At 48.1% G+C, this 13,964-nt stretch overlaps 1 protein-coding gene across 13 annotated transcripts in view; it reads right to left on the bottom strand.

Annotated features, from left to right (window-relative positions):
- The window catches only part of LOC119136874 (partitioning defective 3 homolog), a 47,880-nt gene that overhangs the window by 26,205 nt on the left and 7,711 nt on the right, over window positions 1-13,964 (bottom strand). For all 13 annotated transcript variants that reach the window (XR_005100820.1, XM_037275672.1, XM_037275674.1 and 10 more), the window contains exons 2-5: window positions 12,845-12,946; window positions 5,204-5,387; window positions 4,593-4,786; window positions 4,373-4,516 (exon numbers count right to left, since the gene is read on the bottom strand). Coding sequence is in view for 12 of the 13 variants with exons in the window: in XM_037275672.1 (XP_037131567.1) it covers window positions 4,373-4,516; window positions 4,593-4,786; window positions 5,204-5,387; window positions 12,845-12,946 (624 nt within the window). In the remaining variant the exon portion in view is untranslated. The remainder of the gene's footprint in view (window positions 1-4,372; window positions 4,517-4,592; window positions 4,787-5,203; window positions 5,388-12,844; window positions 12,947-13,964) is intronic.

Raw genomic sequence — 13,964 nt, 5'->3', positions numbered from 1 at the left:
GGATAAAATGGCGGCCGGACAGAAACAAATGCTTTTAGTGCTTCACATTTTGCAACAGAACAATCACAAAGGGTGAAAACTGTTTGAAATTTTTTTTCATGTTAATTTCTTAAGGCTTTGTCACTTAAATGCTGTATGGTGGATGTTGTTTTTTTTTTTTTTAAATATGATCTGCGCGATAGGATCGTGCAAAAAAATATGTGGTGAAGAAAATTGCCAAAAAAACAGCAAAAACCAGCCTGGGTTTTCATCGAGCGATTTCGAGTCAAAGCCTTGAAGTGCTGAAAACCGACTGAAGTCTGTTTCATCAAAGGATAGTTTACTTATGAATGCGGAAAGCTCCCTGGGAGATATTACTATTCATGAACATTTTAAAACAAAGAGCGCTCGATGGGAACAAAAAAAATTTAAATTACATGACTTTGTTTATCAAGCCGGGGGAGCAAGCGTGGCGTGGCTGCGCTATCTCCTGGAAAGAGCAAACAAGACGGGCTTTCATCACAGCACGGCACGCTCCCGACATTTCACCGTCGACGGGCATCTGGTGCGGCGCTGACGGTTGGGCACTTGCGAACAGCTTGACACGCAAAAACGTGCGGGGTTGGTCTTGCTTTATTTAGGTTTAGATTGCTTTGGGGCCACCCATGGCAGAACCATCCACGAACCTTCTTTTGCTTAACCACAAATTTGAGAAAATCGACAAAGATAGCCGTAATTTCCAAAAAGTCGTCTTGAATGAGATTTTCTGGTGCTGAGGTACTCCCCACTGTGTTTGAAAGGGGGCCTGTCCACAAACCTACTGAACTGGGGGGGGAAAAACGTTATACGACATGGCATTTTCTGGTTCCCGTTGCCAGGAGGTGGGCTCCAGTTGAGCACATGTGAATAATTCATGACGGCGTTTGGAGACGGCGGGCGGCTATGAGGAGTAGTTTCTATTTTTTCACCCACATAAGTCATTGTTTGTTTCCTGAGCGGGGAGGGAGGGGCGGTCAGGCGGCACCGTAGCCCCGAGCCTCATTAAAGATTAATAGCCGAATCCACTGAGGTCCGTCCTCGCCGTCTCTGGCACTAAATAAAGTGGCCCCGCCGTGTGTGTGTGTGTGCATCTGAGAGCGACGCTGCGATTTAATGAAGTGCGGCACAGGCACGGTTCCTGGCACTTTGACCGCACGGGCACATCGAGATGGATGTGGATGCGTGCGGCAACATGCACCGCTAGAAACTTGATGCCCGAAGTAGACGCTTCCTTGGTGGACTTGTCTTCACCGGACGTTTAGGTGATTGGATGGCGCCAGTTCATTGGTTTCAATTGTATGTGCGGTGTCTTAACTAGCTGTGTTTCACGACCAAAGTTAGGTAGCTAGAAGACTTCAGGGGGTGTTTGAACTTCAGACGTTCCGCTGCATTTTATAATTCATGTCCTTTCGGAGTTAGCTATCTTTACTTATATGTTGGACGTCAGGGGTATTTTATCTGTCCGTCAGTCGGCTATGTCAAAGTTTTGGAAGGCGAAATGTTGAAATTGCAAGCATGCACATGTGAGTCTTTGCTGTTTGCATGCACACAGCCACACAGACAGACGCATCAATTCCGACTGCCTTGAAGACACTTAAGTAATGAGAGGCAGACGCGCTGACGTTCACGGCCAATAAGTCACACTGACGTGCTGCAATAGTGCTGACGGTTCAAAACATTATTTGGCTTCTAATTTGTGACCACATCAATCATCCATCCGTCTGTGCACTTACGGTTGTCTGTCCCTAGCGTAAAAGTCGACAACTTGCTAGCGAGGTGACATCATCTTCATCGATACTGTAATCCCATTATGTGTCCCTCGCACAAGAATCATGAGCGATATCCTCAAAATCGACACGTTTGAGAGCTTTTGCCAACGCTTGACTACTTGGCTCTTTGCTTGACGCAAACAGAGAAGCAGAGGGGCTTCCAACCAACGTTCAAACATCATTCCAAGAAAAGAACTCATGTCATAAATCTGCCCGATTTCCCTGACTTATGGAGTTGACTCGTCACTGCGGTAACTTAGGACCCAGAGGGGCCGCCATATGCGTGAGCACGGCCTGCTTGTGTGGCCCCTGACAGGCTGTCGCTCGCAACCAGCCGGAGTTTGCGGCCAAAATGTAGCTCGAATCCCCGGACTCTGTCAGACGCCAAAGGGAAACTTATATTTTTTTAATATGGAAAAGACTATGCAGCACTCCCATTCAGTGCAATTGCATGTCTGGCAATAAAAGCCACAATGAGAAAGATAAGCTCTTTTTAAACATAACACTCATACTAACGCGCTCTTGAAAATCCGAACAGGTGGATTATGACTTTTTTTCTTAACAAGCACCATCTGCTCCGCAGTGATCAGGTGTGTCGGGTCTAACTAGATTTGCTGAGTGTAGCTCGCAGCCTAAGGGGTCGCCGCTTGCGCCCCTGGGGGTAGCGTGCGCTCCCTCGAGACCAGCCAGACTTCTTCAGATCTCCTCTTCGCGTCTCCGAGGTGGGTCGAGACTCTCGCAGCTGGAAAGAGGAGAAGTCTCCCGGCGCTAGATCAAAGATGACGGAGCGAGCGCGGGAGAGCGCCTCTTCATGTCTTTGCGAGGTGAAGAACGAAAGTGAACCATTAGAGGCTGTATACAATCGACGCTTCCAACGTCAAGATGTTAAAGCTTAAGATTCGACGCCGGATATAGTATCTGAAGCAATCTGGGATAGAATAAAAGAAGACAAACTTTCAGTGTGTCTACTTCTATAAACTTACACGGAGTATCAAAGTAAGGCAAGTGGGACAACTTGATTGGAGACCAAAGTACGAAATAATTTGAGGTCTTTGGGAAATCCCTTTTCAGAGGTCAAGTTCACAATCAGCTAGACTATTTGAGAAAGCAGGAGGAGGCCACTCAAAAAAAGATGGCACAACAACAGCAGTCCCACTTAAAAGTTGAACCTCTGCGTCCGATGAATTTCATTACAGCTGCAGGCAAAATGCGCGGAAAAGGATACAAAGATTTTGCTCCACTTAAAGCGCCGTTTATTTGCTTAGAAGATGCAATCGGCATTCTGCTCATGGCTTCCCGGCAACGTGAAGAATTGCAAAAGCGTGAGCCAACACAGACCGAGCGGTGAGACGCAAACAAGCTGGGGGGGGGGGGGGAATAATGCACATGCGGCGTTCAAAGCAACATGGCCGCCACGCACTTGCATCACCTTGGTACAGCTGCACACTAAAGAACACAACTAATCTGAAGTGACGTTCATTCAAATGGGTTCACCTAACACACACAGACACACACACACTTGAATCACAATCAAAGCTCCACAGCAGCACCTACTGGACATAAACTTATACAGATGTTTGGGGGAAAAAAAAAAAGAAAAAAAAATCAATTCCTACAAACACACACCCCTGCAAAATATCACAACGCTGCTCACGCATGTTCTTAGTAACAGTACAACATCAATTCATGCCCCCACACACACACAATTTAAACATGCCCTGGTTGTGATTTATGAGCACTCCGCTTGCTAAAGGTGCACCTGAGGGACACACACATGCACACGACTCTCCTAACTAGCCTCTGAATGTGTGTGTTTGTGTGTGTTAGAATGACACACTGAAGGCCGAGTGCGCGCGCACATCTCTGGAGCATTTTGGCCATGTGTGAACATGCATATTTGTCATCCATGTGCCCAGCCTTGTAGTTCCGAGTGCGTGTGTGTGTGCAGTCGGCCTTCAGCGTGTCATTCTAACAAGATCCCTGGTGAGTTGAGCGCCACCTCCCCTCGCCGGACCACCATGACAGATGACCACGTTGCTTCCTAATAGTCCAGGACGCACATATGCGTACGCAGTTAGTGCAACAAGGTGACCACACTTAACATATGCGTGCGTGTGTGTGTGTGTGTGTGTGCTGGCTTGAATAAAGCCAACTATGAAAATCACGGCGAGGTTTGAAAGGACTGAGCCACACTCACATGCTTTTATATATTTATGTGTGTGGATATAAATTATATACAGCATTCTTCCGCAGTGGCGGTGAAGGCTCGCTGTTGCCATGGCGACCCCCCCTACCTGTTCAACATCTTTCTATACTAACTGTACAAGAGCACAAGACCCCGGCCGACCTCGACGAGTTCGTTCAAAGCGAAGAGCGGTTGGAGTCCGGCGTGATGTCATTTTCCGATCTCCTTTGTGATTCTGGGTGCAGTGCGACTTTTTACACACACGAAAAGTGAGGGCAGCAATTGGTCATGAATGCAGAAAGACGTGATGTGCTTTTTTTCCCCCCCCCTCATTCTCTGGAAATTCTCCTTTTCTCTCACGGCAATGAGTCAAAGGGCGAGCGATGGGGCGCACACATACCTGTTCCTGCCTCTCCAGCCAGCAGTCCACCATGGGGTGCTTGGCACTGAGGGACGAGCGTGCCGTCTCCCTCTGAAAGTCTCGCTGATTGGCCCACGTGCCGGCATCCCTTGGCAGGCTACGGTACGTGTCCGAAACTTTGCCCTGCCACATATGAATAAATAAATAAATAAATAAATGACAGTTTGCGCTAACCTGAGGACGTGTTGCGCTCGCTTGCCTTCCTCTCCAGGCTATTGTTGCCTGAGGCGTGGCGGGTTTTGAGGAAGCCAGCGGTGGTGGACCATCGGGTAGGGGTCTTCCGCGACGGAGCTTCTTCCGCTTGGACTCGCGAATTGACGGCGCCGCCGCCAAACGGCCCGTTGAGGCACAGCAGGGCGGGGTCGCTGCTGCGCCGGACGTGCAGGGGCATGTCTCACGAGAAAGACAAAAACGGCTTGATAGCGCTTCCCTTTTCCACACACGCTTCGATGTGACGCTCATTAGCGAGATGGATGATGTCATAATGCGAACGGGTGCTTGCTGCGATGCACAACCAAGACCCTAAATTTATTTTTTAAGACATGTCGACGACGTTGAAAAAAATGCAAGGCCTGTTTCTGGCCGACTGCGCACGGAAAGTAAACAAGATTTATGTCGAAGTGTCACAAACGGTCTTCGTTTTGAGCACCCGGCTGGAATGATTCCAAAGGCGAGCTCAAGAGTGTCAAATGCAAGAGCGCTCGGGAGCGTGGGACTAGCAAGCTGCCGCGCTGGGATGCAGAGCTTTGCTGCGGTCAGCCAGCTCGACACTACAATTCCCGGAATGTTTTCTCGCCAAACGGGCCTTACTGGTGCGCAGGGCCGATGGCGTGACTTCGATCTCGCTGGCCACCTGGTAGGGTTGGAAGGCCGAGGCGGCGCCCGGCGCGAGGTCGGCAGTGGCAAAGAGGTCCGGGCTCTGGGTGCCCGTGGAACTGGCGCTGGTGCCGTCGCCGCCATGGTGGGGCTCCTGCTCGTCGTAGATGGCAATTAACTGCGGGGAAGACGCAAAGACGGTCAAGGGGACATTCTACCTGGAATATCTTGCAAGACTGACAATGGAACAGAATCAACAATCACAATAACTCAATCAAATCATGATCATCATTTCTTTGAAAAATTCATGTTCGGCATTGACATTTCGTTAGTTTTAAATAACGTAAGCACCCCAGTCTGCACGCTGCAAGGGTTAGCTTTAGCCAACATGATCAGCGTTAGCTTCTGACTGCCAGCACTTCGATGTTCAGCAATTAGCGGGAAGGTGATCAAGCAGCACGATTCAAGCGCCACTTTGGCGCCGGAAAATACGATCTAGCTTGTTGCCAGCTTGGCTTTGTTGAGGTACAACCCTCTAAACTCTGGCAACCTAAGGCAGAAGAGGGCTACGTGGGAATTGGTTTTGTCAAAAAACATTCCTATTCTGACTTGGCCATGTGATTGCTCCCTAAACATCACATACAGAATACACGCGCACACACACACGCACACAAATGACCATAATATTTGTCGACGTTTTCAGCACATTAGACGTTCACTTCACATTAGCGCTTTAATAGCCTGCTGGACAAGCTCCTGTTACAATATGTGCACACATAAATAGGTGAACACACACACACACACACACACACAATCACGACCCATTCATCCCATTAGGGTCAAAAATAGGCGCACACTTCACATTAGAGCCGAAGTCAGCTGAAGTCGAATGTAATGAGGCCAATAAAAGGTGCAAGATGGGTGCATGTGTGTACACGCTGCACAAATGGTGGGGCGTGACCGATGAGGCCTCATTAAGCAGTTGAGTAAAGGCCAAAATAGTCGCAGACATACAACACGCATGTTGCGTGCGTGCGCTATTAGTGGCTAATCAGTCAAATTGGTGTGACATGGGGGACTTGTCAGAGGGCGCAATCAGCCTGCAGAGTGTTTCGTGACCTCCCACAAAGAAAACCAAACAAAAACGGCCTTTCTCGCTTTGCTCATGACATTCTATCAAACGTTACGGAAGTGGGATAGTGGGAACGTAATTTCGATTTCTTTGTGTGTCTTGGCGTGTGAAGAAATTGACAATAAAGCAGACTTTGACCTTTCCCATAGGAAGAGCAACAAAAGGTGGAGAAAATGCGTTTTCTGTGACAATCACCCCCCCACCCCCCACCGCCGCCTTCCTCCAGATACGGTTTTGTGTGAAAGGTAAAAATCGTCAATTGGTGGCAAGCAAGTCAAAGTATCGCCTGACTGAAGAAAAGTTTTGGCTGGGCTCTAAACACCTCCGCGGGAGCGCACTTGCAAACGTTCCTCTCCTTACAAAATACTTTTCCCGACAGGACCGCTCGCAAACGCCAGAAACCGCGACACGCTTGGGTTCGTTGTTTATACGAGCTGTTGCCAAAAGGTCAGTGTCAACTCGTTGTGTAACTCCACTTGAAGACGAGCTGCATTCTATCCTCTTCAAGAAAAGCTCATGGGAAAAAAATGCTAACCATGACGGAAAAAAAAAACGGGACATCAACTGTTGTACTTTGCCTCCTCCGTGTTTTTGTTCTCGGGGCCTGCCAGCGATGCTAAGCCATTACCAGCTTTTTACATTTACAGAGCAATTAAAAAGGCTGTGACACATTATTTACACCATTATGGGAAGGATCGTATATTTTGTTGAAAGTCACTTCGTAGCGGTCCAAAGTTGAGTACTTGAAGAGGAAACATGTGGACATTCCGTGGGCGCCCAAGCTAGCGGAGGCGTCACTAACGAGTGCCGCGCATCATGCGCCATCATCACTAATCGTGCTGCCCGCCTGGCTATATTTAGCTTGCATGCTTCAATTACCTGTTTTTTTTCCTTTTTTTTTTTTTGCACAGAGCTAATCAACACGTCGCAGGCGGCGCGGCGCCGCTGCTCTAAAAAAAAAAAAAAACACGCAGATGGTGGCGAGAGCGTTGATGTATTCGTTTAATTAAGTCGGCCCGTACTCCAACGCTTAATAGCATTTGGAGGCAAACTCGCTCGGAGACAAGATTAATGCGATGACTTGGACTTGCCTCACTACTGCAACCTTTTCCACAGTTCATAAACAAGAAAACAAAACAACACAATTAAAGTCAACTATTTGTGGGATTTATCATATGCACTTAAAAAAAAAAAAACTGTGCTTGAACGGAAATGGGCAAACTGAGCCTGAACTAGTGACATGAAAATCAAAATGGAAGCCCTCCTGCGTGTTTGCAGGCAGAGGATCTTTTTGTATCTACTCACCATAGACAGTTCTACCAGATGGTTCGAAGGAAAACTACTTGAGTCCCAAAAAAGACCCATGCCACAGCTTTGACGCGGTTCCTTGCGGCGGGCCGTCGGAACTGTTGGCACGGTGACTCAAACCGTGAGCCACATCATTTGTCTTTTTGTCTCCATCTAAGACGCCGCTGATTTCACCGAGGAGTCGTTTCCTTCAAATGGCGTGATAACTCACGGTGCACCGCGGCGTTAAAGATAACGGATGCTATTCCAAGCAGGGACGATTCCTTACGCATGAGGGTATCTGCAATAAGCTGAGGATCCGCAGAGTTAAGGCCAAGGGACTGTGGATAAGCGATTTGTTACGGGACTTAGGGGGTATCGTTGGCTCGTCCCTCCATTGCCCAAACATGAACTCTAACCTTGGAAGAAGCTTAAGAGCCCAGCATCAGCTTACAAAGTGTCGCTCAAAGCTCATTAAAACAACTCCGACTGTCACATCAAAGTCGGCCTTGGGACAGAAGAGCACAAATCAACAAAATGTGTCTCCAAACATGCAAGCAAACGCTGGAGAAAAATCCTTTTGCCTTCTTCTGGCTGTGCTTCGCATTTGGAGGATGTAAAGCGAGCTCTGGGGCAAGAGGTTCTGGAAAGAAGAGCGGTTGTGACTTGTAAACATGTTCTCACAGTCCAGCCTTTGCGGATCTACTCGGCTTTCCAGGAGGCTTGAGTCCAACTCGGCAGACTGCAGAGTCCTCATCCGATCTTGGCAGGGGAACGTGAATACTTGATGGTCTGATTTGAAAAATCGCGTCACCTCTTGAAACAATGTTGGGGAACATGCGGCATTTGGACTTGGCACGTGGGCAACGTTTTCCCTCGGTCAGATGACGGCACGCTGCGGTTCGGTTGCGCTCTGAAAATGTGTTTGGATGGATGGTTAGGGCCAGACAGAAACACAGAAGGGAGGAAGTCTCCATAAATGTTAACATCTGGAAGCAGCTACTGTATGAATCCAAATGATAAGCTCTTGAAACATGCAAGTCAACGGTTACAAAAATACAGCAACAAAACGCTGTTTGTAGTGTGAAAGTTTTTGGCAGCACACAACCCTCACTATCAGATTGACTCTGTCTAAACTCTTTAAGAGTCCACATTAACGTTCCCATGAGAGTGAAACTCATTAAGCCCTTCTGGTTACCAAGATTACAAAAACATTGCATCAGTTCCTTCACCCCAAAAATCTTTTTGACACACACGCCAGACGCATTTGCTTTCTATCGGTTTCGATAGGCGGCACCAGAGCAAAAGTTCAACGCGTTCCCAGATGTGCAGAGTCCGAGGAAACCAAAAACCAAACAACACCGCAGAGAAGACGAGAGAAGGTCCCCACAGAGAAAAGGGAGGGGGGGGGGGGGCACCAGAGGACAACGAGTGTCCTGTCACTTTTACGGGCAATTTATCTTGTGAGCAAAGAGGGACTTGCAAGGACTGAATATGTCTACGAGGATTTCCTCTTTTTATGGAGCAATTAGTGACAAGAACGGGAGTGGAGGAGGGCGACGAACGTAAGACCTCGTTGAGGAGCTGCAATCTCAACTGCATGGGCGCTTGATTTCAAGAATACCACGGATTGAATTCAAAATTGCAATATGTGGCAACACGTCCACTTGTGACAGCTTTGTGGTGTGTGTGTGTGTAAGTATTTAAGCCTGCTTGCACAACATCAGGCAAAACGTTTTCCTTGGCAACAGCTGCCCGCTCAGAGTAATGCTGTAAAATAAACGCGGGGAGGAAAATGGAGCCGAGTCGTCTTCGGAGCACCGCAAGACGTGCTTATCAAAACACGTCTTTATGGGAACGCCCGGATGGATTGTTTGGGTTTGAGTGTCTGGAACACAATCGGAGGACGGAAAAAGGACAAAGAGGCGGTTGAGTTTATTAGTCAAGATTTTGACTGTCAGCAGTCAAATAAGTTTATTGTGAGAGCAGCTTCTTCCTGTTGGAATGCTCGAGTGGAGGTCCAGGGAGGTCTGAGGTCCATTCACGAGCACTTTGTTAGCTTTTCCAACCACAGTCTCCTAAAGTCTTAAGAGCCGTGGTGAGTGGCTGGCAAAAGTAATAATGGTCTGTGATCCTGCCCCGCCCCCTTGTGGCGAACGAGGGATCGACAGAAAAGTCAAAGAGGTCTGAGCCCCTCATCTCCAGGCAGACTAAACACATGAACTTCACAAACACCCAGTGACTGGTTACCCTGCAAGAGTTTTAGTTGTGGGCTTTTGGGTCTTGGGCAATGACATCATGGTGACAAATGTTGGGCTGGATAATGTTCACAAGAGCAGAAACGACTCGGCACTGAAGCGACACGGATGTAGATGAACAGAGTGGACGGGATTCGGAAAGTTCACATGAGCAGAAACGGCGCTGCTGAAGCAGCACGGACGTAAATGAACAAAGAGCAGAGAAAATGGCCAATGTCAGGAAAAACAAGACTATATGGGGAGATAGATACATCGCCTCCAATTATGCCGTGTCAGCCCCGACACGGCCACAAGAGGGCAAAGTTGGACAAGAAATAGCTCAGCAGAATTGGAGCGCAGCAAGCTTTCCTTCTAAGGAACCAGCTTGGCCAAGAGGATTCCAGCCACGTTTCCGCAGGAGACTCGACCTTTGATTGGACCTTTTCCAAATTATTGCTACGATGGGGCGACGACTGCACGTGGCCGTTTTGGGAGATTTTTTTTTTTTTTAGAAAGGAAACCACGATGCCGAGGTTGTAGCATTCTACCATGAGTCACGATGTTGCCATCATTTCAGTATTTGGCCCTTATAGAGGAGTTGAAATGTGACATCCCGTCTCACTCATGTCCATGTACGGTGGTGTCGGGCTTTGTGCCATGTGGTGGATTGCTGTGGCCTGGACCTCAACAAAAAAAATGCGAGTGACCACAGAAGGAAGTGGGCCGACCCAAAACGATGTTTAACAGCAAGGGAGGAACGTACACAAAATAGCCGAGAAGTCCGCAGTATCTGAGGGGCACAAAATCTACTGGCTTAAAATGATTGTGGTCTGCGGCCCTCCTCTTTGGCAACAGTGCCAGTTGATGCTATTTTGCGGCCTTGGTACAGAGTAAATCAAAGACTGTAGAACGACACATGAAGTCTATTGCAAGCCAGACTTTTTTGTGTCCAATCATGATTGACAACATGCCTACCAAACATCATCTTGGAAAGGCTTTGGGGCTGAGTTTTCACAACAAACAAGCAAAAAAAAAAAAAAAAACAACAACAGAAAGCCAATGGGACAAGTTTGTCTTTGAAGGAGCCTGTAAATTGCCAAATTAGCCTAAAATGGCTGCTTCAAAGCAAAAGAGCAGACTTCCTGTCGGTCTTGAAGAATGACTTTGCTGGGTCTATTCCTAATATGCCTATCAAATTTCACTCTGCTTCATGAAACTGTTTGAGGTCAATTTTGGAAAAAACAACGTGTTTTATCAATTTCAGGCCAATCCAAATGTTTCATCCTAAAACTCACGGTGGCGCCACTGCTCCAGAGTGAATTCATTCCAAGTGATGACATCAAATTTTTTGTGCTGCAATAAAAACCAGAGGAAATGATGCACTAGTGGCCAAACCGGGCCTTCCACAAAAAGAGCGAATGTGGGAAGTGAGAGCAAAAAATGATCAATAGCACATGTGGCGTAAGTTTAGCATGATACTGTGCGCACAATCAATCGCAACGAGCGGTCGGTCCTGGCAAGGCGTAATCATCTTGTTCTCGTTAGGGGGCTGCTGAGGAGGAAGAAGTGGGGGGGGGACAGGGGAAGAAGGCAAGCGTGGAAGGAATGAGGTCATCCCCCACGCTCACCCGCCGGGATCTGAGGGCCAAGTGCGGCGGCGGCAGCAGCAGCAGGAGGCGAACTCACGGCTAATCCACAACATGTCAAAACAACTCACTTTCTCACTTGATGGAAGCGCCTCGTCTGGTTACGCTTTATTAATTGTCATCCTGCCTGGGCACATCCCCGGCAGAGGTACACAAATGCAAGAACAGGCGCGGTTCTAGAACACGTGGCGACCACAGAAAATGTGCTGTTTTGGTCAGCAATCGTTTTTTTAGTCCTTACCATGGAACTATAACTGTCAAAATGAATACGCTTTATTTTGGAATTACTATGAAGACAATAAGCAAGAGACGTGGAAAACATGAACATGCTGTCAGGGGTCACACAAGACCCCAGCGATGGCGGACGCAGCTGTGCGACACACCCCTGTGCGTACACACATACTGGTTGCACAGACGTCAGGTTTTGGCCTGGTTGGAGGAGCGTCACCTGACACCTGGCATGCGGTCGGTCATCTGTCTGGCTCCGCAAGACAAGAATGACTTTTGAGAGAGAGAACGCCTCCACCAAAATGCTTCCCTGACTGGGCCGAAGGAAGGCAGGACGACGAAGATGTGTGGGGGGGGGAAAGAACTCCATTGACTTTTCCTGGCACGCTACACACACACATAGTTTGAAAAGCTACAGTATGCACGGCTTCCCCAAACAAGCCCGTGTAAGTGAGCTAATAAAAGAGGCGACGGCATTCCTTCCACACTTTCTAAAGCTCGGCCTGCCAGTCGGAACGGACTCTGAAGATGAGTCATAGGAGCCGCCAAGAGCTTCGCAGTCGTCCCGGCCGAGGGACGTCCTGTAATCAAAGAATCTTTTGGGCAACATCCCAACAGAAAATGTTTGAGGTAGCTTTTTCAAACTGACCTACAAAATGGCAGCGACCACCAAATTGGGAGGTGCGGTCGTTGAGGTCCACGTTGCAAACTAGTGCAAGACTTGTTCCCGGTTGACACGCATCAAACAAGTTTCAGGCAATTTATTGTTGCGCCCTCAGATGCGGGCCAAAGCAAACCTGACTGATTTCCAACTCAAGATATGCTCAAGCCCAAAAGTCCTCTCAGTGCGAGCACACAGTCAGTCTTTGCGTCACAGTTGCGGTGAGCGAGCGTGAATCTGGTTTGCGGCACGCGACCGCAAGCACACGGGTTCCGTCTCCAACATGCAGGCTGCGTGCCAACACAATCAACCATTGCGCCGGAGTTCAACTCTGAAAGCGGCAGCACGAGGAACGCAACAGAGGCCAAGGGCTAAACGCTACAAGTCTGCTCTACGTCTTTCCGCTCATTACGCAACAAGCACACAGGGGCTAACGGGTCTTACCCGGTCTTTGTCGTCCGCTACGTCGCACAGCACATCATCCAGGTCCAAGATGCCGCCATCGCCGTGTTCCAGGCGGTGCACTTGCAGCCAGTAGCTGGCGTCCTGAGAAGAAAGCCGAGTTGTTCCATTAGTATGCGCAAGATAGGAAACAAACTAGACAATCTCAAACAATTGCTATTGTTGTGTTGTTCCACTCTACTCCACGGGTTATTTCTTCATATATATAAAAGCAAGCTTAATTCCAATAATGCTGGCATGTTTAAAATGACAAATGGTGTAAACTAGAAATAACTGCGGCCCAAACAGAGTGCCTCTCAATTATTGTCTGTTTGATGCCCCCTCCCTAACCCACCTCTCCTCAGTGACTAAAATGTATATAAAATTGTAGTCAATACACTTCTGCATAACATTGTGCTGCACCAACAAGAAGTACTGGGCAGGCTAACGAGTTAGCGGAAAGATGCTAATTCGCGATCGTGCTAAAACGCGAAAACGGACTTCTAAAGGAATGTAAACGAACATTTGTAGCAATACTACATTGTCCTAAACGTTAGACAGATGTTTTCTCAATTTAGAAGTTTTATTTTGACTTTTAAATGTTTTTTTAATTTGGGGGGGGAAAATCCACGATGTGGTGAAGCCGCGATAAACGAAACGCGAAGTAGCGAGGGAATCACTATTTGAAAGCTACACGCCAACGTCATGTCTCTGACATAATGGTCACCTGCAGCGATACTGTTTGACATAGAGAGTTTGATTACACAGGGTGCCCTGTTGACGCCGTTTTATCACATCACAACACAACAGCGCAGTTTATGAAATACCGCTCAATGTAACACATCGCGTGAACGAGCAACGTGAAGTCATCGAACCACGCTCAAGTCAATTGACTTGAGGTGGTTGTTAGCTTAAGCGAACAACTCGGTCACTCGTACTTGCCCGACAAAATGATCCAGCGGTCGTCTTCCTTCGCCTACATGATTCTTATATGCCACAAAAGACGCCGGAGACGCGAGAAGTTTATCCAAACTCCGCATTTAGGGGGCGGTGTCATCGATGACGTAACGCGTTGACGCCAGATTACGCAGCGGCTCCTCCGTTGATAAATCTCCCCAAAAAG

This window comes from Syngnathus acus, chromosome 17 (assembly GCF_901709675.1).
Source record: "Syngnathus acus chromosome 17, fSynAcu1.2, whole genome shotgun sequence".
In the NCBI taxonomy this organism is placed as follows: domain Eukaryota; kingdom Metazoa; phylum Chordata; class Actinopteri; order Syngnathiformes; family Syngnathidae; genus Syngnathus; species Syngnathus acus.
This window is presented reverse-complemented; position numbering and strand designations above follow the sequence as displayed.